This window comes from Pseudonaja textilis, chromosome Z (assembly GCF_049901715.1).
Source record: "Pseudonaja textilis isolate UNSWEBS1 chromosome Z, rPseTex1.2, whole genome shotgun sequence".
Taxonomy (NCBI): Eukaryota; Metazoa; Chordata; class Lepidosauria; order Squamata; family Elapidae; genus Pseudonaja; species Pseudonaja textilis.
This window is the reverse complement of record NC_142008.1, coordinates 126987799-127012987: the sequence shown is the minus strand read 5'-3', so window position 1 is coordinate 127012987 and position 25189 is coordinate 126987799. Positions and strand designations below refer to the sequence as shown.

At 44.3% G+C, this 25189-nt stretch overlaps 1 protein-coding gene across 1 annotated transcript; it reads right to left on the bottom strand.

The window, feature by feature from the left end:
• Nucleotides 1–1594: 1594 nt before the first annotated feature.
• On the bottom strand, nucleotides 1595–24550 carry SLC22A17 (solute carrier family 22 member 17). Its single transcript, XM_087918193.1, has 10 exons — nucleotides 24125–24550; nucleotides 22312–22659; nucleotides 19982–20085; nucleotides 18967–19121; nucleotides 13925–14090; nucleotides 10521–10654; nucleotides 9914–10019; nucleotides 7573–7796; nucleotides 6336–6444; nucleotides 1595–4711 (listed from the first exon to the last, which is right to left on the bottom strand). The coding sequence occupies exons 2-10, from the start codon at nucleotides 22648–22650 to the stop codon at nucleotides 4393–4395; spliced, it is 1656 nt and encodes a 551-aa protein (XP_087774319.1). The 5' UTR covers nucleotides 22651–22659; nucleotides 24125–24550; the 3' UTR covers nucleotides 1595–4392.
• Between the last annotated feature and the right edge of the window lie 639 nt (nucleotides 24551–25189).

Genomic DNA, 25189 nt, shown 5'->3' with positions numbered 1-25189 from the left:
ATGCTTTTTTTTTTTTTAATTTTCCAGACGCCCCTCGCCCGATCTATTGTTTCCACCCCTGGGGACATCCCGTTTCTGGCCGGAGGTTGCAAAAATCCCTGCCGCTTACTCTCCCGATTTACCCTTTCGCTCCAATCACGGAATTTTGTCCTGCACCCAAACACATCGTTCTCCAAAAAAATGAAAAGGAAAAAAAAAGGACTGATTCCTGTTTAAAAAAAAACGGGTTCCCTCCTTTCCTTCCTTCCTCCCGCCATATACAGGTCGTAGGCGTTCCCGCCACCCCTCGTTCTTCCTCCATGTGTGTGTCTCTTCTTGGGGTGGGGTTGTTATATGCCTTGTTTGAGTGTCTTTATCTTTACAGATTCCTTTATTTTTTAGCCTGAAGAAATACACACCGAAACCTGACGCTGTAGAGAACCAGGGGCCAGGGGGTGTGGGGTGAAAAAACCACCAACCCAGAGGGTTTTTTTTTGGGAAGGAGGTCGCTGGCTGTTAGGAATTGCCAGGATGACTTTTTTTAAAAAAAATATTAAAAAAGGGGGAGAGAAAAAAAAAAAAAGAGGGGAAAAAAATATTCCAAGGTTGAAGGAGGATAAAACAGAGGAAGAAGCAGAGAATGTTAAAGGGCGGAAAAAAAATTAAAAAAAAAAAAATAAAGATGTTTTTGGAAGAAACCGGCGTGAGTGTGGCTTTTGTTGGCCGATGCCAAAAGGTGGGGATGGGTGTGTGTGTGTGACTTAACATCTCTTTTAACGACAGTTTGAAGTTATAGTGGCACTTGGGGGGGGGGGCTATGCTGGCTGGCTGAATTCTGGGAGTTGAAGCCCACAAGTGTTAGTTGCCAAGTTTGGAGGACCTGCTCCGGTGGGTCCCTGTTGCCCGAGAGAAGAAAGACCCACCCACAGGTCCTTAAGAGAGTCGAGGCTGGCAACGGAAGGAACCTCGAACTCGGGATCAGGAATCTTCAGCCAAGGGCTCATTGCTCCCTTCCTTGCTCTTGGGAAGACCCAATTCCTTTCTCACACACCCCCACCCAGGAAAAAAACCTTCCCCAAAAGGACACCCCAAAGAGTGCAAGGCCCGAAATAACAGAACAAAGCTGGAAGGGACCTTGGAGGTCTTCTAGTCCAACCCCCTACTCAAGCAGGAGACCCTATACCATTTCACACAAATGGTTGTTCAATCTCCTCTTTAAAACCTCCAGTGTTGGAGCTCCCACAACTTCTGGTGGCCAGCAGTTCCACTGGTTAAATTGTTCTGTGAGGGTATTTCTCCTTAGTACTAAGTTTCTTGTTTCCTTGATTAGTTTCCATCCATTGTTTATTATCCTGCCATCTGGAGGTGGACCCCCCCCTTCTTTGGAGCAGCCTCCCAAATACTGAAATACTATGTCACCCCCAAATCCATCCTTTCTCTAGAATAGCCATACCCAATTCCTACAACTGTTCTTTGTAGTTTTAACCTCCGGTCCCCTGCATGCTTTCCAGAGTCTTAACATTTTTTTTTATATCTTGGCAACCAAAATCGGATGCAATATAATGTAGTCTTTATCTGGTACTGCTCTAACAGAAATTCCAAAGATCAGCCAGGGTTTTCCACATGGATTACATATTTCCTTTTATTGAGCTTATTAACAGTGTTTTATTTCCCTTTTAAGATTACAAAGCAGTCCAAAATTTTTTGAGCCTATTAGATTTGCATGTTTTAACTCCCAGGGGAGCAAAAGGGGTAGTGTTTGCACACGTGTGTGCGCGTCGGCCTGAGTGGTCCTTCCCTGGGTGTGATGCGGTGTCATTACTTCAGCCCTCATGTCTATTGATAGTAAAACCCGCTATTAATTCCACTTCCCCCCGCAAAATGATTTGCAGCCGATTAAAAAACGTACATATAGGAAGCTCTCGATTTACAAGTGGGTTTAGTGACCAAAGTTCCGACTAAGCGACATTTTCCTCACTTACGACTGTGACAGCCTCTCCATGGTCATGGTGATCAAAATTCACTATGAGCTTACTGACTCATAGTTACGACGGTTGCAGCGTCAAGGGGGAAGCCAGATTCACTGAACAGCCGTGTTACCGACTGAACCACTGTTTAATTAGGGCATCTGTTGAAACCCTGACACAGGATTCACTTAACCGTGGCGAGAAAGGTTGAAAAATGGGGCAGAACTCAGTGAACTCCCACTTAGCTGCAGACATTTGGTCATTAAGTCGAGGACTACCTGTATGTTCCAGGTTTGGTGGTGAGGCACCGACCGCTGAAGTCATCTCTGTGTATACAGTGAAGATTCCTAGTCCCATTTCTCTTTGCTGCGAGCTTAAACGAAGAATTTATCAGCCAAATGGGCTGATCAGACATTTTGGGAGCCCAGATCAAGCTCGCTGTCCGTCAAGAAAAGCAACGAAGAACATTGCTCTTCTGATCTAGCCGCCGATTTCTTTCGGGGAGGGAAGAAAAATTGTGCATTTGAAAATAAGTCTTTAAGATTAAGTCTTTGGGATTTGGTCACCTCTGGTCCAACGTCCCAACGTGAGCCCTTTGCAATAACTGTGTCATGGACACAATTAGATTAAAAACGAGATGAATGCATAGGTCAAGCCCTTGGATCCCGTCTTAGACATCAGTCCGCAGAACCCCCCCCGGGCCCTAATTCCCCTGTCTCACATTGGTAAAATGGAAATAAAAACAAACGGTCCCGCACCAAACCCAAATCGTCCCTTGAAGGAAAAAAAAAATCCGAGATGGAGAAAAACCGGAGATTCAGCCCGACCTCCTAGCATTTCGACACGCAGCCAGGGGTGGGATTCTACCGGTTCAGCCCGGTTTGGGTGAACCGGTTGTTACACCGGCTGAATCGCACCCCTGCACACAGCCCTTCACCAAGGAACTTTCAGCGCGTAAGCCCCCAAAATCTTTCTGTTGCTGAAAGCAGAAAGGGTATGAAAATTCTCTTCTGGGGAGAAAATTTTTCAGATTTTTCTCTTTCTCCTTGAAAGTCCGTGGAGATTCGTCTGCCGGTTTGATTCGGCCTTAAATTTAAATTTTCAATTCGTCTCTGGAATAAAGCGGGTAGTGGGTACATCAAAAGTCTTGCTGCTTCCAAAGTCAGTGTTTCTTGACCAGAAGCACTTGAAGATGTACAGACTTCAACTCCAAGAATTCCCTGGTCATTTTCTGGAAAAAAAATGGTTGGACAATTGGCTTGCTTCACAATCGTGACGGTTCACTTAATGACCAGAGATTCTCTAAACCACCGTGGTGGTTCCCTTAACCATGATTTGCTTAATGAGCACTGCAAAAATGTCATAAAATCAAGTCAATCATGTGATGACTCATTTAATGACTGTCACAACTTACGACCATAATTCCAGGCTCCGTTATGGTTCCTAAGTCTATCCTTTTATGTCTATTATTTGATTTCTGTTATTTTCAAGGCAAGCCGCAGGACCCCCAAGGGCATATAATAACCGTGTTTCCCCGAAAATAAGACCTGGTCTTAATTTTTTAGCCTCCAAAAGAGGCGTTAGGTCTTATTTTCAGAGATGTATTTTCCATTTTCTCACCTCACGGTGGTGGCATTAATAGCCCCGCCCAGCAGGAGCCCGTGTGAACACTTCTTCTGCAGCTGCTTGCGTATGGCACCCGCCTGGCCTCAGTTTCGCTATCAGAGGCCTTTCGCTGTCAACCTGGGGCTCGTTTCTTGGTTGCAGAGGCCCTCACAAAGACCTCCGACAGCGAAATGGAGGCCTCTAATAGCAAAACGTGCAAGTGGCAAAGTTGGCTGGCAAGGTGAGACAAGTGTTGGGGCATGGGAGGCCCGGCTGTAACTGCCCTAAGGTAAGCTGGCGCAGGACAACCAGGGTCAACTGAGTGGGCAGGGTCTTAACTAGGGCTTCGTTTGGGGATAGGACTTACATTGGGTGCATGTGTAAAAATCACGCTAGGGCTTATTTTTTCGGATAGGTCTTATTTTCAGGGAAACATGGTATCTATCTTAATGAAGAAAAAAATGAAAATTAACATAATTACATTAATTATTAAGGAAGTGGGGGTGGGGGGGAACGCTACACAACTACCCTGAAGTTTGCAATGCAAATTTTTAAACAAGGCAACAGGCAGTTAAGAGTTGAAGTCTGCAGATCTTCAAGTGTCCGAAGTTGAGAAAGACTGTTTTAGCTAATTCTGGGGCAACTAGCTATGAATCCTAGTTTCCAATTTAGTCCGCCCGTTTAAATAAATGAGTTTTTGCCGCTGGTGCAGCCGAAATGATTCCTTTCGTGCAACATCCAAAGCAGAAAAAGCCCCCTCCTGCCCTCCCCCCCCTCCACCGGCCTTTGAGTTCGTTGGATGAGCCCACCCGTCGAGGCCAGAACCAAGCCCACCATGGCATCAGCTGGAGGGATTGGGGGTAGAGAGCAAGGGTACATCGTCTCGCCGTGTCACACTATCGGAGTCCCGGCCCCCGGTCTCGCCAGCCCGCCGGAGCAGCGAAGGCCTCCGATAAAGTTCTCCGTCATGCAGGCTTTCGGGCAAGGGTTTGCGTTTGGTCTCGGGCAACAAGAGCAGGCAAAGCAAGGCCAGGATGTTGAGGGAGGCAAGGACGATGTGTTCGAGGAAGGAGCCATGCTGTTCTCGTACCCGCAACAGCGGGGCGCTCAGCCCTCCAAGAGAGGCCAAAGCCAGCGTGATGCCGAGACCCTTCCCTCTGCGGAAGAAAATTGATTGGTTGGATTAGCAGGAGTCTCCAGTTTTCCGGTGGGAGGAAAGAATGCAGGAAGGAGGAAGAGAGGAAGGAAAGAAAGAGGGAGGGAGGAAGAAAGGACAAGTGATAGAAAAGAGGGAAGAGAAGAAAGGGAGGAAGGGAGGGAGGAAGACGGGAGGGAAGAAAAGGAAGGAAAAGAGGAAGGAAGAGGAAAAGAAGGAAGGAAGGAAAAGGTAAATAGGAAGGAAGGAAAAGATAAATAGGAAGGAAGGTAGGAAGAAGAAAGGAAAAGAGGAAGGAAGGAGACAAGGAAAAAAGAAGGGAGGGAGGAAAGAAAGAAAGAAAGAAAGAAAGAAAGAAAGAAAGAAAGAAAGAAAGAAAGAAAGAAAGAAAGAAAGAAAGAAAGAAAGAAAGAAAGAAAGAAAGAAAGAGGGAGGCAGGAGGGAAGAGAGAGGAAGAAGGAAGGAACAAGTACAGAGAAAGAAAGGAAGAAAGGAAAAGATGGATGGATGGATGGATGGATGTGTTGTGGTCCAACAGTAGCCAGCAGAGCAGAGCCAGACAGTGAGGATTTTGGGGAGGAACATGGAGTCTGGGGAAGGCTCTGATGAGGGCTCTGTGTTGGAGGCAGAGATGGGGCCAGGGCCGTCTGACAATTATCAGCTGCCTTCAGAGTCAGAGATCAGTAAGGCAGAAGAACAGCTGGAGCCTGTTCTCAGCATGCACATGCGCAGAGCTGCTAGAAGAAGGGAACAGCTGAGGAACAAGGGTCAACTTGGAAGTAAAGGCACAGGTGGACAGTGAATGGCCCCTCACCTAGACTATAAAAGAGGAGCGAAAGGAGAGAGGGCTTTGCAGGAGACAATTAGTTCATTCCGGCATGCTTGCCAAGTAGTGCGGTGTTTGAAAGATATCGGCTTGGCCACTCTCCAAGCCAGTTAAAAGTTTGTAATTGAGAACTAAGACTGTTGGCCGGGATTTTGCTGGAGAGGAAATTCATTGTAAGTCAAATAAAAGGGGTTTACTGGAATGAGAACCCAGCTTCGTGTTGTTGAGAGAAGCCTAGGTCAGAACAGGATGGGAGGAAGTAAGGAAGGAGAAAGAAAAGAGAAACAGTAAGGGAAGGAAGGAGTTAGGAAAGAGAAATGAAAAGGATGGATGGATGGAAGGAAGAGAGGAAGAAAGGGGCAAAAGCTATAATCACGAGGACTAGACACTTGAAGGCAAAATGAGCAGACGGAAAGGTAAGAAGGGTGTGAATTTACACTGGAGATTCCTTCCCCCCCACCTCCCCGAAAGCTGTTTTTCTGTCAGCATCCCTCCCAACCTCTCCAGGTTGGTGGCTCAGTGAGATGGGGAGGGAAGGAAACGGGGAACAGTTTTGTGCAAGGGGCGGGTGTGAGCACACCGCTTCATTTGTGACAGCAGCGGGCACATCTGCCCAACGCTCGTGCATGTCGGGCTGCACGCCTGCCACACCCGTGGCCCGGTTTGTGAATAGGCCACAGCCCGGGAATGGGCCGCGGCCCACAAGTTGGGGAGCCCTGCTTTTAACTATTTTTCTACCCCAGGACCCCCTCCCTATTCTCTGGGGGGCGTGGGGGGTGGGGGGCTTTTCCACCTGACCTTGATCACGGTGGGGATGACTTCAGCAGCGAAGAAGATACTGAGGGAACCGGCTGCATGGGAAGTGAAGAGTCCGAGAATGGAAAATGTTCTTCGGGCTGCACTGTTGAGATCTGCAACGGAAGACAAAAACGGAAGGTGTGAAAATGACACCCAAAGGGGTGAGAAGGGGAGGTCGAAGAGGCTGGGGCTGCTGGGAATTGTAGTCCAACATCTGGACAGCCAAAGCCAGGATAACAGCTCCCAGCATCCATTTATTGTTATCCCACCAGAGAGACAAAAGGCATTCGATAAAGTTAAAACTTTTTTGCTTGGATCGTTCTTCCTATTTTTTTTTCTATTACCCAGGGAAGCTTAAAATAGATTTTATTTTTTTAAATTCTCCTGAAATTGAAAGGTGATTTTAGTAATCTTTTTTTTATAGGAGAAAGGCATATTGTCTCTCTTTTTTGTCCTACAACAGACGTGTTTAGGCAGAACAGCGAGTTTCATGGCTTGACACCTGCAGACAATTAATACGTGCAAGATCTTTGAAATAAACTGATTTATTCTATTTATAGACCAATTTATAGCCTACTCCCCCTTTGATAACCTGTTTCTCAACCTTGATAACTTGAGGACCTGTGGACTTCGACCCTCAGAATTCTGGGAGTTGAAGTCCCCACGTTGGACTAGAAGACCTCTAAGATCCCTTTCAGCTCTCTTGTTCTGTTCTGTTCTAGTCTGCTCTGCTTTACTCTACTCTATGGGGTTGGACTAGAAGACCTTCAAAGTCCCTTCCAACTATTCTATTCTATTCTATTCCTATTCCTATTCTCTATTCCATTCCATTCCATTCCATCCCATTCCATTCTATTCTATTCTATTCATTTCATTCCATATTTCTATTCTATTGTATTCTTTTCCAATTCCAATTCCATTCCACCCCATATTTCCTGTCCTCCTCTCCTCTCCACTCCTCTCCTCTCCACTCTACTCTACTCTCCCCTCCCCTCTTCTCCTCCCTCTCCCCTCCTCTCCCTCTCTCTCCTCTCCTCTCTTCTCTCCACTGTTTTCCTCTCCTCTCCACTCTTCTCCTCTCTCTTTTCCTCTCCACTCCTTCTCCCTCTCCTCTCCGTCTTCTCTTCTCTCCACTTTTCTCCTCTCTACTCCTCTCCTCTCCTCTCCTCTCCACTCCACTCCAGCCGGAGGTCTTAGGCTGCAAAAAGATTTTCCCTGGAAATCGAGCCTGGGGTTCTTACATTCTCCCAGCCCCAGCAGGATCAGAGAGGCGATGCCGGTCAGGGTGGTGGTGAGGAGCAAAATCCCACGACGTCCATACCGGTGTACGGTGAGGCACAGAAAGAGGCACCCGAGACCGGCGCTGCCAGCTGACAACAGGAAAGGGAAGTAGAACTTGGCCCGTGGGTCCTCCATGGACTCCCAGGCCTGCTGGTAACAGTGGCAGATTGCGTGGGCAATGAATCTGGAGGAGATTAAACTTGGTTTAAGCTTACGGGCTCAGGGTCTTGACAGCACGAGAACAAACCAGGATACTCCAGACACGATTAGGATGGAAGGAAGAATCTCATCGACATTTAAAAAGGACCATAAGAGGCAAATAAGAAAGTTAGTTTTGTCTAATGGTTAAGGCACCAGACTAGAAAGCAAGAAAGTGTGAGTTCTAGTCCTGCCTTACGCATGAAAGCAGCTGGGTGACTTTGGGCCAATCACTAGGAGACGGAGAGTTCTAGTCCTTTCTTAGATATGAAAGCCAGCTGGGTGACTTGGGGCCAATCACCAGGAGACGGAGAGTTCTAGTCCTGTCTTAGATATGAAAGCCAGCTGGGTGACTTGGGGCCAATCACCAGGAGATGCTGAGTTCTAGTCCTGCCTTAGATATGAAAGCCAGCTGGGTGACTTGGGGCCAATCACCAGGAGATGCTGAGTTCTAGTCCTGCCCTTTAGACATGAAAGCCAACTGGGTGTCTTTGGGCCAATCACTAGGAGACGGGGAGTTCTACCATGTTTCTCCAACAATACGGCCTCCACTAATAGGAAGGCCCAGCATGATTTCTAGGCATGAGGTGAAATTAAGTCCCATCCCAAAAATTTAGGCCTATTTAAACCATGCATTTCCTGGCCATTTCTCACATCATTTGTTGGAACTATACAAGGTGAAGAGACATGGGGGGGAAGGGCAGCGGGTGGGGAGAAAACTTGCCTTTAGGAGTGCCCTGCAGGTAGCCTAGGCTAGAATACCCCGATAGCCGATAGAAGCTCCCTGAAGGCTGAGTCACCAGCCACTTCGGGGCGAGGAGTGGCTGCCCGTGTCCCCTCCCCTTTAGGCGGTCTCTTTCGGGCGATGGAAGCTCCCCAAGTGTAGTCACCAGCCACTTCGATCGGCCAGTAGAAGCGGCCTCACGGCAAGGGGAGTGTGTGTGTGCGCTTGACCCGAGGCCGCTTCTACCAGCCGATCAAAGTGGCTGGTGACTACACTTGGGGAGCTTCCATCGCCCGAAAGAGACTGCCTAATGGCAAGGGGACACGGGCAGCCACGCCTCGCCCCGAAGCGGCTGGGGACTCTGCCTTCGGGGAGCTTTCGTCAGCCGATAAAAACGGCCTCGTGGAGAGGTATGTGCATATAGGCCGCTCTAGGTGGGGGAGGAAATTAAGTCACCCCCGAAAAGACAGCCTAGCCGTTTTTTCGGGGTCCCCCCCCCCCAAAAGGCCCGGCCTTATTTTGTGAGAAATACGGTAGTCCTGCCTTAGGCCTAAAAACTGATCGGGTGACTTTGAGCCAATCACCAGGAGACGGTGAGTTTTAGTCCTGTCTTACGCACGAAAGACAACTGGGTGACTTTGATCCAATCACCAGGAGATGGGGAATTCTAGTCCCATCTTGGGAATGAAAGGTGGCTGGGTGACGTCTCTCTCAGTCCAGCCCACATCACAGGGTTGTTGTTGTGGGGGAAAATAGGAGGAGGAAGGTATATTAGGTACGTCCCTAACCTTGAATTATTTGTAAAAAAAAAAAAAATTAAAGGCAGGATACAAATGAAACAAAAAAATTTGAAAAAAGAGCTTGCTAAAAATTGGTGCTAGCACCTCACCTCCTTTACGAAGTTCTCCTTACTTTGATTTTCACTGAGTTTCCACGCCCCCATTCTTATACACCTCCCAGCCGCCTGCAATCCCACTCCTCTATCAGGGTGGAATCCGACCGGTGTAACTATCGGTTTGGTGGTTATGTGTCATGCGCGCATGTGCACGAAGTGCAATTAATTAATTAATTAAGTGTAACTGCACGCATGCAATTAACAAACTGCTGAGTTACACGGACGGATGTGTAGCATTTGAAAAAGCCCCGTTTTCCTGCTTTTTTCAAAAGCAGCTGAGGTTGAAAAAGCAGGAAATAAAGATCAGGTAAGAGCCCGGGCGGGCGGGTGGGCCAAAACAGCAGCAGACATGGAACCGGTTCTATGTCTGCTGTTTCTTCGGAGCTACTGGTTCTATAGAGCCAGGCAGAACCAGTAGAATCCTACCCCTGCCCACTATTCATGGACCTCCATAAGATCTAGTAACATACGAAGTTCAACTTACGTGGTAAAACCAAGGATCAGAATGTTTTTCCAGATGTTCCTGCAGGACAGGAGGCTGCGGAGTGAGATCTGGGCAGCTGCAGGCAGATGACAAGCGTTGTCCAGCTCTGCAGGGTTGGTGGGAGAGACCGGATCAGATTGTGGAGGGAGGGAGGAAGGAAGGAAGGGAGGGAGGGAGGGCAAAGAGTGGAGATGTTATCACACCATACTTGACACAACCTTGTGTCAGGATGCACAATGACAGAGAGGACCTATACAGCAGGGTTTCTCAATTTCAGCAGTTTAAAGATGTGTGGACTTCAATTCCCAGAATTCCCCAGCCATTTGGCTGGGGAATTCTGGGAGTTGAAGTCCACCCATCTTAAAAGGGGCCACAGCTGGAAAACACTGTCCTGAAGGCCCCAAAACCCGCTATGGGAATTCTGGGAGTTGAAGTCCACACGTCTTATCTTGACTCACAAACGAGCAATTACAAAGTGTTCCCTTATCCCGAGTGTGCTAAAAGGATCCCAGTTTAAAACTCAACACGCTGTGCTGTGGCAATGCTGTACTGCCAAGTGAACCAACTGGAATGACGGGGTTTTTTTGGGGCAAGCTGCAATACTCACCATTCAGGGCCTCCCGGGCCTCGAGTTCCTGGGCGTTGCCATTTTGGCACAGGGCTAACAGGACATCCTTGGCCTGAGCTGTTCGACGGGTGGCCAAGAGCCAACGGGGAGATTCAGGGTACAACCCTGGGCAGCTAGGAAGAAATGGAAGGAGAATTTAAAAAAGAGGAAAGATTAAAGAGAGGGGGAGGGAGGAAAGGGGGGAAAGAAGGAAGGAAGGAAGGAAGGAAGGAAGGAAGGAAGGAAGGAAGGAAGGAAGGAAGGAAGGAAGGAAGGAAGGAAGGAAGGAAGGAAGGAGAAAATTTAAAAAGAAAAATAAGGAAGGGAGGGAGGAAGGGAGAAAGGAAGGAGAGAATTTTAAAAAGAAAAAGTAAGGAGGGAGGGTGGAAAGGAGGAAAAGAAGGAAGGAAGGAGAGAATTTTAAAAAGAATTAGGAGGAAGGGAGAAAGGAAGAAAGAAAGGGAATTTTAAAAAGGAAATATTTAGGGAGGGAGGAAGGAAGGAGAGAATTTAAAAAGAAAAAAATTAAGGGGGGGGGGAGAGAATTTAAAAAAAGAAAAATTAGGGAGGGAGGGAGAAAGAAAAGGAGATAATTTTAAAAAGGAAATATTAAGAGAGGGAGGGAGGAGAGAATTTAAAAAGAGGGAGGGAGGGGAGAGAGGGAAGGAAGGAAGGAAGGAAGGTTTTTCTAATTAATGTTTAATAAAAAGAAAAAAAAGCCAAAATGGGAAGGAAACCCATCTTCCAAACAAATAAATTCTGCCTGATAAAAGGGAGAAACAAGTCTCACCCAGTGAAGACAAACAAACAAGGATTAAGCCTGGCAGGGCAAGGGGCTTCCTTGCCAAGATTTCAAGTTTCCCTGGTTCGATAACAATAAACCAGCATTTCCTGACAGGATCTATTTGGAAGGGCTGCAAAAATTCTCCCAAATTTCTCTCTTTAACGTGTGGCCTAAACGGGCCTTCCGATGAACGGCACAATCTTAGACAGACGGAAACCCAAGGAATACGGCCTCACGCGCCTCGCTCGGCTCCCAGCAGCCCGCGGGAAGGTCTTATTCAGACATTTCCATGGCAATTGCTGAATTTTGAAGACGTTCATCTGACTTCTCACTAAGCCAATTGTCCTCTGGAAGCGGGCAGGAGGGCAGGAAGTAACCCGAGGTCTACGATTTATGCAGATTTATGTGTGCATAATTTTGCCTTGCCTTCCTGAAATGCATAGATATCCCCTTGGTTTATAAGGCAGCATTCCTCTCAACCGTGTGTCCTCGGACTTATGACCAGCGGTGGGATTTAACTGGTTCGTACCACTTCGGCCGAACCAGTTGTTAAATTGCTGTCTGGCCCTTCCCCTCCCCTCCCTTCCCCTTCCAGAAGTCCCCTCACACCCCATTTTGGCTCCCAGGTAAGCGCGGGGAGGCCTACTAGGCCAAAACAGGGTGCGGGGTTTGTGTGTGGTGCTGCTCCCACCCCAGGGCCCATTTTTGCGCCCAGGGGACTGCAGGAAGGCTCACTAGGCCCAAAAACGGGGCGTGGTGGGTGAGGCATCGCCCCCCCCCCGCACGACCCATTTTTGCTCCCCGGGGAGTGCAGGCCGAGCGCTGCCTGTCACACCCCTGGCCACACCCACCATGGCCACGCCCACCCACCCAGTCATTACGAGAGAACCGGTTGTTAAATTATTTGAATCCCATCACTGCTTATGATCACACTTAAGGCTCAAATCTGAATGTAAATCGCATGACCACAGGGTTGCTGCAACAGGCATTCAGTGTGAAAAACGGTCATAAGTCACTTTTTTCAGTGCTGTCGTCACTTTGGATGGTCAGTAAGCGAACTGCTATAATTCTCACCACTGAATTGCATCATGCTGGATTCCCGGTCTCATTCATTCATTCATTCATTCACTCATGTATGTATGTATGTATGTATGTATGTATGTATGTATGTATGTATGTATGTATGTATAGCATTCAGCTTTGTTCAGGTATTTTCCCATGTCATTGTAGTTGTGCTTTTAAAGTTGTAGCAACGTTTCAGCAACTTTAAAAGCACAACTACAATGATGTGGGAAAATACCCGAACAAAGCTGAATGCCATACGTGTAAGTACCCGTGAAAACTTAAGAAAACATATATATAAAGCATTCAGCTTTGTTCGGGTATTTTCTATCACACACACACATATAATTTATACATTTTTCTTTAACATGCATAAGTGCTTAGTAAACAGTGTATTGTCTGGGTCAATTTACTTATACATAATAATACTGAAATAATGTTAAGATTTTAATGATTATTAATGATAGAACTGAACTGGAATGGAATGAGGGTTTATAATTACATATATTTACAAACTTTCTTTTTTTAAAAAAAAGAATATAGTGTATATTATAAGAATGTGCCAAGCACAATTCGATTGGAAGTTATGTATTATGTATTATATTGAAGGTCATAAACTTAAGGAATATATTGAAGTTTAAATAAGTTGAATGGATGTAATTAAAAGATATAAAGGTGTCATACTCCAATTAGTAACTACAGGAGAAAATTTGTTTAATGAGAAAAGATAATATGAAATTGAAACAGAACAGACAAAAATATAAATATAATGATTTGAATTGAGATGAGATAATCAAAATAAAATTGAGAAAATTAAAAGAGGGGAAAAACTATATAGAAAATGTAAAATAGTATAAGATATGGAACAGAATACAAAAAGGAGCATGAAATTGAGTTTTGCGTCTGTATAAAGAAGTTCAACCCGGGACCATGCTATTTTCAAAAAAGATGTTTTACTTGTATTTTGTGTGTGAAAACCCAAATAAAACTTTATTAAAAAAATACTAAAATAATATTAATTACTTATACATAGCAATAATCTTTCAACTTCTAATTTCCACTTCTATTATCTAACCATTAATAGAACAAGTCCCATGTTGAAAGATATTCTGTATATTCTTTATCCTTTATCTTTAATGTTAACCTATCTATTTCTATCTAGTATTTTTAAAATTTATTTTTTAATCTGTAGGAGTTTCCTCATTGTTGAAGCATTTGTACAAATACAATTCTCGCTGCGGTCAAGAAATGTAGTATTAAATATATGTTCCCTCTGTCATATTTTTCTGGCAATATACCTAGTAAAAGTATTTGTGGCTTTAAATATATGTTGCTTTATCATTTTCTCTAACCATGTGTGTATTTTGTCCACTTTTTTTTTTGTCTTTGGGTTCCCAGCCTCTTGTAGGGAAGAGCATCAAGATGGTGTGATATTGATTTTACTTCTCACCCTTTCCTCTTTCCTTGGGCTCAGTGGCCATTTCCCTTCTTTTAATGGTTCTGGCATCCCTTCCTCAACCTTGTTTGACCCAGTTTGGAAAAAGGGAAGCCAACTTACCTATACAGCAGGCAGACCCCCATTCCGGCCGACATCACCCCTTGCAGAACCCGCCAACTGCCGCAGACCCATGCCAGACCCAGGAGGAGGAACCGTCCCCCCACCTGGATGAGGTCTCCTGCCATGGCTACCGGTAGCCGTTGCGAAGGACAACACAGCTCCAAACCTAGGGAAGGACAGAAGGCAGGCAGGGCATTGTAACTTAAAGAGGCAGAATACAGGGACAAGTCCTCACCTTACAACCAGAATGGAGCACAAAATTTATACATATTTACGTTTTTATATATTACAACGTATGTGGGTGTGTACCTAAAGTTGTATTTATTTATTTTGTCATGTTCACATAATGTATATTGGAGGTAGTGATCCTTTGAGAGTTGCATGCAATGAAATTTCTTTTTAATTTATGCCGATTAGTGTACATTCAAAGTGGCAATAAAGTTGTTATTCTATTCTATTCCTATTCCATTCTATTCCATATTCTATTCTATTTCCATATTCTATTTCTATATTCTATTCTATTATTTCTATACTATTATTTCTATATTCTATTCTATATATTATTCTATTCTATTTCTACATTTTATTCTATTTCTGCATTCTGTACTATTCTATTCTTCTTTTCTATTCTATTTCTCCTATTCTATTCTATATTCCATTCCATTCCATATTTTCTATTCTATTCTATTCTATTCTATTCTATTCTATTCTATTCTATTCTATTCTATTCTATTCTATTCTATTCCATTCCATATTTTCTATTCTATTCCATTCCATTCCATATTTTCTATTCTATTCTATTCTATTCTATTCTATTCTATTCTATTCTATTCTATTCCATTCCATATTTTCTATTCCATTCCATATTTTCTATTCCATTCTATTCTATTCCATTCCATATTTTCTATTCTATTCCATTCCATATTTTCTATTCTATTCCATTCCATATTTTTTATTCCATTCCATTCCATATTTTCTATTCTATTACATTCCATATTTTCTATTCCATGCCATTCCATTTCATTCCATATTTTCTATTCCATGCCATTCCATTTCATTCCATATTTTCTATTCTATTCTATTCTATTCTATTCTATTCTGTTCTGTTCTGTTCTGTTCTGTTCTGTTCTGTTGCTAATTGGGAAATTTAAAAAGTCAGTTTTGCCTAATTTTACGCCTTTTCCTACCACCTTTGTTAAGGGAATCGCTGCAGTTCATAAATTAGTAACACAATTGTTAAGTGAATCTGTCTTCCCCATTAATTTTGCTTGTCAGAAGGTCGCAAAAGAGGATCATTTCACTCCGGGACAATTGCAACCGTCACAAAGGTGAGTTTGCTGTCAAAGCCTCCAAATGTAAATCATATAACCATGGGGTACTGCAACGGTCATCAGTGTGAAAAATGGTCCTAAGTCACTTATTTCAGGACCGCTGTAACTTTGAACGGTCACTAAGTGGAATAGTCAAGGACTATTTCTAATCCAAATTATACCTGAAAGTTTAGAGCAACATTCTCCAAAGTTAGCAATTTAAAGATGTGTGGACTTCATCCCAGAATTCCCTGGGCATTTTCTACAAAAAAAAAGTTATGAGCAACGGGCTCACTTAATTATAATGTTCACTTGAGAATCATGATTTAATCAGGACTGATTAAATCTTATCAACAAATGGTTTTATTGGTGTTTATAGAAAACTGAGATAGTGAAAATGTGATGGAACACTGGGTGATATTTATAATATTAATCAACTAGCAGTGCTTCCCTACAAAACTATGTGGTCGGGCTTAGTTTTTGGGGAGGAAAATAAGGAGAAAAAAATTCTGCCTCTGCCTATCAGCATCCATCGGTATTCATCTGGCTAGCGTTCTGTCAGTGTGTGAGAGAGTTGAGGAAACTGAAGCAGTATTTGTTATGTGAGCAAGGAGACAGCAAGGAGCCTGGGCAGGGCTTAGCTCAACTGTTCTATACTAAAGCTGCTTGGTGCTGTGAAATTGAAACTCCTCTCCTCTGCTTGTGTTTTGCATTTGGAAGATTTATTTTCAGGTGGGAGGGGGACTAGAACTCCTTAGCGTCAGAGCATGTTAATAATAATAATATAGGAAATACTCTAAATGCTCCGACGGTCATTTCAAAAAATCCTTTCTTAGTGAGGCCCTAGAAGCCAAGAAGAACATATGTGCTAAATGTCAAGTTTGTAGGCCTTACAGTTCTGGAGATTTGATGATGCCCGAGTAGTATTTTGCATTTATGTATATATAGATTAGTGATTTAACAGGAGTTACTAAGTATATTGTATGAAGAAATGTTATTGATATTTACATATATTTTTGATGTGATGAAAAATCATAAAGAGAGAATAGTTTTGTTGAAAGATAACGAGATGAAAATAGAAATACCCCAACAAAAGGGAAAAATAAAGAAATAAGTATTGGGAAAATAGTATAATATATACTGATACATAAAATAATATATTATAATTATAATGAGCATACCAAAATTAGAAATTGGAAGATAAAAAGCCCTGTATATGTAATTGTATTATCACTGTCAGCATTGTGTGAAAAATATATTAACCCACTCATTACACTGTCCACAAAACATATTGGTTGTTAAAGGAAAACTACAAATAAAACATATACAATGATACGCTTAATGAGCACTGCAAACAAAAGTCATAAAACCAAGTTGATCATGTGATGACTCATTTAATGACTGGTGTGACTTATGACCATACTTCTGGACCCCATTATGGTCCTAAGTGGAAGACTACCTATTTTTTTTTTCTATTTTGTCTGTTATTCAATTTCAGTTATTTTAAAGGCAGGCTGCAGGACACCCAAGGCCATACAATATTATCCGTCCTAATGAAAAGGAACAAACATTAACCTAATTATGTAAATTATTAAGCAAACGGGAAAAAAACCACACACACAGCCCTTGGGAAAATTAGCTTGAAGTTCAGGTTGCAAATTTTAACAAAGGCAACAAGCGGTTAAGTGCTTCCCCAAGCTTAAGAACAAGGGCAGGAGATGATGTGATTTATAATCCATGTCTCAAACCTCCCTGAATGTATGGCTTGTAAAACATCCATGTTCCAAGCTTGGATTAATTTTGGAATTGCTCTGTTTTAAGATTGGACCTATGCCTGCGTCAAGATGGGACAGTGCTTATCCAGAATAAGAGTTGGAAGGGACTTTGGAGGTCTTCTAGTCCAACCCCCTTGCTCAAGAAGACCCTATATCACCCTGGACAAATAGTTGACTGATCTATTCTACAGAACCTCCAGTGATGGAGCACCCACAACTTCTGGTGGCAAGGAGTTCCACTGGTGAATTGTCCTCACTGTTAGGAAGTTTCTCCTTGTGCTCGGGAACAAAATGTAGGTCACAACATACAGTTAGAAGATTGGAAGAAAATGTGGACCAAGAACTGGAAATTAACGTTATCAACAGCATACAAAGAGATTATTATCTAGATCATTTATAGATGGCATTTGACACCGGCGAGATTGGCAGGATATATCTGAATATGAACCCACACAGCTGGAAATGTAAGCTAGTAGATGGAACATACTACCATATGTGGTGGCAATGCCTCAAAGTCAAAAGGTACTGGGAAAAAATGAGGAGATGGAGAAGAGAAATTACAGGGTACAATATTGAATTTAAGCCAGAAAACTTTTTACTGGGAATGATTAAAGGAAATTTGGAGAAACTTATCCAACACGTCATTCAACATGTAATAACAGCAGCAAGAATCACCTATGCCCAAAACTGGAAAGTAAATGATATACCTTCTGAAACTATGGTAATTAATACTTGACTGTGCTGAGATGGGATAGGCTTACAAGAAAACTAAAAGGAAAAGAGGAGTCGGAGTTTTATGAAGCTTGGGAAATGTTATATATATGGTTAGAAAAAAGAAATAAGATTTGATATGGAATAGAATTGCAAATAAAATGTATTTTATTTTTAATATTGTAATGCTTGACACAGAACTGTTAAAATGTAAATACACACGTATTTTGAAAAATAAAATGATGATGAAGTTTCTCCTTAATTCCAGGTTGCTTCTCTCCTTGATTAGTTTCCATTCATTGTTTCTTGTCTTGACTTCAAGGGCTTATGGAGAGTAGCTTGACTTCCTCTTCTTTGGGGCAGCCCCTCAAATACTAGAATACTGCTATCATGTCTTCCCTAGTCCTTCTTTTCACTAGATTTGACATACTAGATTTGTCATACTAGATTTGACAAAGATGATTAGGGGACTGGAGGCTATATAGAGAACAACTGCAGGAACTGGGTACGTCTAGTCTAATAAAAAGAAGGTCTAGGGGAGACATGATAGCAGTGTTCCAGTATCTCAGGGGCTGCCACAAAGAAGAGGGAGTCAAGCTATTCTCCAAAGCACCTGAAGGAAAGACAAGAAGCAATGGGTGGAAACTAGTCAACGAGAGAAGCAACCTAGAACTGAAGAGAAATTTCCTGACAGTTAGAACAATTAATCAATGGAACAATTTGCCTCCAGAAGTTGTGAATCCTCCAGCATTGGAAGTTTTTAAGAAGAGATTGGAGAGCCATTTTTCTTAAATGGTATAGGGTTTCCTGCCTGAGCAAGGGGTTGGACTAGAAGACCTCCAAGGTCCCTTCCAACTCTGTTATTCGGTTACCCAATTTAGATGTGTTTTTTTCACATGTTTTAGCTTCCAGCCCCCAATCATTTTTCTTGCTTTTTGCTGGAGATTTTTTTAGAAGAGATTGGACAACCGTTTCTCTGAAATGATATACGGTCTCTGGCTGGAGCAGGGGGCTAGACTAGAAGACCTCCAAGGTCCCTCCCAACTCTGTTATTCTTTGATATATGTATTCCTGTCCTAATTGCATTTTGTTCCTTCCCTTTTGGGCTGTTGTTTTAAAACTCATTTTAAAAACAAAAAATCATTTTGCTTTTTCTTGCCTAAATGTAGATCCTTAAGTTTTTTCACCGCTGAGTCTCATTTTGTTAGATAGCACCCACTTAAAGCCGCTCCAACGTGGGACTTACGAGTAATGTAGAGGGTGAGTTGCATGGCACCCAGCATCGTGCCCCACAGACACCGGCCCAGTATGAAGATGGAGGGAGAGGATGCGAAGGCTGCCAGGAGGCCTGCGGGGCAGCCGAGAGCCAAAGTGAAGAGGAAGGTACTCCGTCTCCCTACACTGCGGAGAGCAACAGAAATTGAAAGATTACAGGGCAGTCCTTGACTTACGACCAAAATGCACTCACTCGCTCACTCATTCTGTGATGACCCGGGGCATGGCACAAAGGCAACACAGTCAAATAATCAGTAGGAGTTCCTTTATTAACTTCAACTTTGTCTCCAATGTCCAGGTTACCTTCTGGGCTGAAGAAAAACCCTTCCAGGAAGAGCCTTTGGTTGAATCAAGTCCAAAACATGGTCAACAAAAACTGTAACTATAAGTCCAGTCAAGGCAAGATGGGGTAATTAGTCTGGCAGGTCAGGAGTAGTAATTCAACCTGGTTGGGAGGATGCCAGGAACACAGATAACCAAAGTCAACACAAGATAAATTCATGTTTGTTCACGGTAGACATTGCACTCAGCTTGTATCTCTTTTAAACTCTCATTCCCAGGTGTGGCTAATAAAGGGAATCAGGGCCCTTTCCTACCCCGTAAGCCATGCAACCCACGTTGCTCCCTTCTCCATTCCTCCCTGCGTGCCCTAGGATGAAGAGGGGGTGGGCCTGGGTCTTCCTCCGAACTGCCTTTCCCTTGTTCTGCCTCTCTCCTGCTCTGCCCAGCCGGACTTGGCCTTTCCCCAATTTCCTCCATAGCCAAGGGAGCCATACTCCCACTCCCTCTCAGCTGTCCGTCTTCTTTCAGACTCCGACAGGGGCATGACTCAATCAATCAATCGATGTATATGCCACGCATCTGGATGGGTCCCTAGATGGCTTGCAATCCATAAAAAAAAATAACCAATAAAAAACATGTAAACCATACATAGCAACCCCATTTAGTTTAAAACTAAAAACTCCCGTCCGAGCCTTCCCACTTACCTGTCTGCCAGGTGACCAAGGAAAACGGCCCCTGCAGCGAAGCCCAGGAGGAAACAGATCTGTTCCAGAGGGATCACCCAGCTGCCGGAATGATCCAGGGACCACTGTGGAGAAAAAAGGATAAGGAATTGTTTAATTTTATTTTTTTTAATTCCTTCATTCACGCCTGAGAAGGAATGAATGCGTAACTTAAATCTGATATTGGTACGAATCTGATTGTATCTTTCCAGACTACTGCATCTTTGCAGTCCTTGGCTTACGACCTATTTGAAGTTACGACAGTGCTGGAAAAAACGACTTATGAACAGTCCTTGCGTTTCCAACCCCTGGCATTGCAGGTAGTCCTTGATTTACAGCCACAATGTAGCCGAAAATTTCTATGGCTTGATGCTATCCCTCTGTTAATGCAGCCTAAGATTGTACTGGCTTTTTGGGCAGCTGGAGCACACGGCTGGCTCACATTCCTGGCTTAGCATTGAACTACCATGGTCCTCGTCTTACAACAGTCCATTTAGTGACGGTTCAAAGTCATAAAGGCACTGAAAAAGTGACTTTCAACCATTTTTCACACTTTCGGTCATCGTAGCAGCCCTTATGCTCATATGATTGCAACTGACTCATAGTTATAACGGTCAAGAGTGATTCTGTGACTTTCGGGCGAGCAACGTCAAGGCAAGGGGGAAAGGAGATTCACTCAACAACTGTAAGACTAACGTAACCATGGCAGCGATTCACTTAATAACGTGGTGAGAGAAAAGTTGTAAAATAGGGCAAAACTCACTCAGCCACTCAGCTTAGTAAATTTGGGGCTCCACTGTGGTCGTTTGTCGAGGAATATCCAAATTCACATTTATTCTCACACGTTTTATTTTCATCCTATCTTTCTTTTGCCATGTTTAGAAATCAAATTTCAGGTTTCTTGTTATACAAAACTGTCTGTAACTTGAGTCTATTCATTTTAAGTGTTTTTTTTTTAAAGTTAGAAGCATGCAATAAAATTTCTCTTTCCGAAGATCAAAAATCTGATCTCATCGCTTCGCGACTGGCAAAAAGGGCTTTGTGGCCACGTCTTGAATAAAATCAAAGGAAAATCTCTTGCTGATCACATTTAGAAATCGCTGTTCCTTTTTCCTTTTCTTTGTAGAGAAAAATAATGACTGGAATTGTATTTGCACAAGACTGGAAAAATGAGGAAACGGTATATACAAGTAAAAATTGTTATTATTATCAATATTATGCATAGGTAAATTGACCCGCAAATTACACTGTTTATTAAGCACTGATGTAAAGAAAAATGTACAAATAAAACTTATAATACAGTGGGAAAAACAATGACCCGTTTTCCCATTGTTAGGCCCAGAAGCAGCCTCAATGTGCAGTTTAAACAACTTCACAAAGAATCCACAATCTGTGTTTTAACATATGTCCAGTTGCACAAATAACATTTTTAACATTCTCGAGGCAAATAACATTTTTAACATTCTTGTAGCATTTTCAACATTTTTTGTCTTTTGTTTTTCCTTGGTGGCCTCCAATCTCCATGACTTGGAGCCGCATAAAACCCTTAAAGGGAAATAAATAGGTTACGAATCTTTTATTCACTTTTATTAACTTATACTTAATAATTCCACATCAGTTCACAATTCAACTTTATCATAAGGCGACATTAACAGACCTTTGCAATACAGGTTAGTCCTCGGTTTACGACCACAATTCAGCTGGGGGGGAAAAAAATCTGTTGCTAAGCAAGACAGCCGCCAAGTGAGTTTTGCCCCATTTTTGCCACCTTTCCTGCCACCGTTGTTAAGTGGATCACTGTAGCACTTAAAGATAGTCACATGGTTGCTAAGTGAATTTGGCTTCCCCCTTGACTTTCCTTCTCAAAAGGTCGCAAAAGGGGACATTGCAACCATCATAAATATGAGTCAGTTGCCCAGCGGCTCAATTTTAATCACGTGATCTTAGGAAGGCTGTGATAGTTGTAATTGTAAAAAACGCTCATAAATCCATTTTTCTGCACCACTGTTGTTATTTCGGTTGTTAAAATGAACGGCTGTAAGTCCAGGACTACCTGTTTCACTCTCCCACCGTTTATTTTACAGCCTGAAGGTTCTTCTTTCTCACCCTCCACCCATTGGGCAGCTGTGGGGTCTTTTGTCTAAATCATTACAGTGAGGATATATCTGCTGAATAAAACTCCACACTGGAAACCAGAAGGGCATCCGGCCAGTAAATACTCAGCTCCATTCAGTTGCCAGACTCCACTCACAAGGGATTACGGGGGTCATTAAAAGATGATTACATCAGGAAAACGAAGTGGAGGTACTTACCTCTGTCACTGGGTTGCTGGTGAGGATAGGGAGAACCCCAGTCTCCCCACTTTGACCGTGGGGGCCATGACAGCTGGCATTATCGGGCATCTTGGTGCTGTTGGGGTCCCCGCAGTGATGCAGAGGGGTGAGAGCAAAGAGGGCATCTGAACCCAAGGCCAAACCCACGAGGACGCAGGGAAGACAGCTGAGCGCCAGCAGAAGGCGCTGTCGACGTTGGCCCCAGGCCCCCAGGCGCCCCAGCAGCCATTCGAAGGAGGGAGGACCCACCTCCGAAGCTGAGGTGGTAAAATCCCTTCGGGGACCACCCGGATCTGGGATCGGGGGGCTGGTATCCATGGGAAGTCTCTGCAGAACAGGGGAAAATGAAATGAATAAAGCAATAAGTACAAAAGAGAAAACCGAGAGGGAAGAAAGAAATGAGTGTTTAAATGTTTTTGAACCGTGGCCCCTTTAAGACAGGCAGACTTCAACTCCCAGGATTCCCCAGGGCTGGGGAATTCTGGGAGTTGAAGTCCACCCATCTTAAAGGGGCCAGCACTGCTTTAAATGAACGGCTGCATCTCTGAACAACCTTGCCTTGATTTTTGAACCCCAGCAATCTTCACAGATGATGTGATATAGCACTATGCCCAATACATGTAGTCCTCGACTTCCAACAGTTCATTTAATGACCATTCAAAGGCGCGACGGCGTTGAAAAAAGTGACTTCTGACTCATGACCATTGCAGCATCCCCATAGTCACATGATTTATGCTCGGATGCTTGACAAGTGGTTCATATTTGACGGTCGCAATATCCTCGGGATGGCGTGATCCCCATCGGACGAGCAAAATCAATGGGCAAGCCAGATTAATAACCGTGCCACTTAATAACTGTGTGACTCACTTAACAACTGTAGGATTCACTTAACAAATATGACAAGTCATAAAAAGGGGCAAAACTCACTTCACAGTCTCACTCAGCCATATAAATTTGGGGCTCCATTGGTCGTAAGTCGAGGACTACCTGTACCAGGTAACAGAAATTACTAACCCAGATTAAAATAAACCAAGAATCTTGGCATATGAGGAGAGAAAGCAGATTATGGGAGTCCAGACAAGTAGGTTGGCCTGCAATTCCCACAAGCAGCAGCATGGGGGCGCCATTTCCCTTGGGTCAAGGGGTCCCAACCCCACAGCTGTATGGCCAGAGTGTCAGGAATTCAACAGGTTAGGCTGCTGACAACCATTTGGCCCCAAACCATTGCCCCTCCCTCAAATGGTAAACCACCCTGGCACCCACACAATGCATTTGGAGGAAAGGTCCCGGGGCTGGCTGGGGATGCTAGGCCTTGCAATCCATCTGGGAATTCTTGGCTGGGGACGCTAGGCATTGTAACCCATCTGGGGGACGCCAGGCCTTGCAACTGGGGAATGCTGGCTGGGGATGCTAGGCCTTGCAATCCATCTGGGAATTCTGGTTGGGGATACTAGGCATTGTAATCCTTCTGGGGGATGCATCTGGGCATGCTGGCTGGGGATGTTACGCCTTGCAATCCATCCGGAAGCTGGCAAGGGAGGGCCCGGAGAGGAAGATGGGCTTTGTACTGCCCAGGCTGAGGAAGAAAGGATGGAGAAGGGGGAAAGAGACAAAGCAGACAAGGAGGCAAGCCGGTGTCCAAAGGTGTTCACACGACCCCTTTCCCGGGCAGGCTCTGCATTTAAGGGGAGGGGGCAAAGGGGGCGCAAAGCAAAGGGGGGAGCGGCGCAGGATGCAAGGAAAGGCCGAGGGTGGGGGGCGTGTGGGGAGAAGCCAGACTGGGGATGCTCACCAAAGACCGGTAGGGCGCCCACCTACGGCTGCAAGACTCCCCGAAGCCGAGCCGCCACCGCCCCGGAGGCTCAGGCCGAGGAAGCCGGCAATCCCCGCCCCGAGGCCGCCTCCTCCACCTCCACCCAGAGCAGCCGCCACCGCCCCCCGGCCCGACGCAGCGGCCTCCTCGGCTTCCTTTAGCCCCCTGGGATCTGCAACCTGGCGCCCGCTGCAATTCTCCAGCTCAATTCGGGCAGGGTTTTTATTTCGGATTTGGGGACGGGGCGTCGGCAGCAGCCCCTCCGGGCAGGGCTGGATGATAAGGCTGGGAAGGAGCCCCGGGCGGGCGATCCTAAGCTTTTGCGCGGAGGAGAAGGGAAGCTTCTCGGATCGGGCGCAGGGGCTGGCGCTGCTGTCCGGGTCGCTCGTCGGAGGAGGCTTCCGCAATCATTTTTTTTTTTTTTGGGGGAAGAGGGGAAATTAAGGAGGCATGCCGGGAGATGTAGTTCAGGAGATCCGGCCAGTCGTCTCGTCCAATCGTAGCCGAAGGCGGAAATTTAAACCTTTTTTGGGCATGGATTTTTTTTTCCCCGATTCGATTTTATCCATGGTGATTATTTATTTAGTTTGTCATGTCCGTGTAAGGTGTATTATAAGGCGGCGACCCTTTGAAAGCTGGATGCCACAAAATTTCATTTTAATGTAGGCCGATCAGTGTACATTCAAAATGACAATAAAGTTATTATTCTATTCTATTCTTATTATATTACATCACATTTTTCTATTCTATATTCCACAGGTGGGATTCAAATTTTTAACAATCGGTTCTATGGGCGTGGCTTAGTTGATGGGCATGGCTTGGTGGTCATATTATTGGCTGGGTGTGGCCAACTCAACATCACTCACATAGAGGCACGCATCTCCTCGCCTGGCCTTTCAGACTGTGGGGAACAGTCGTAAGTGTGAAAAATAGTCATAAGTCACTTTTTTCAGTGCCATTGTAACTTTGAATGGTCACTCCACACAAGCAAAGTACCAACAAAGGAGGGGAAAAAACTCTAGAGAAGTTCCTGAGACAGGAAGT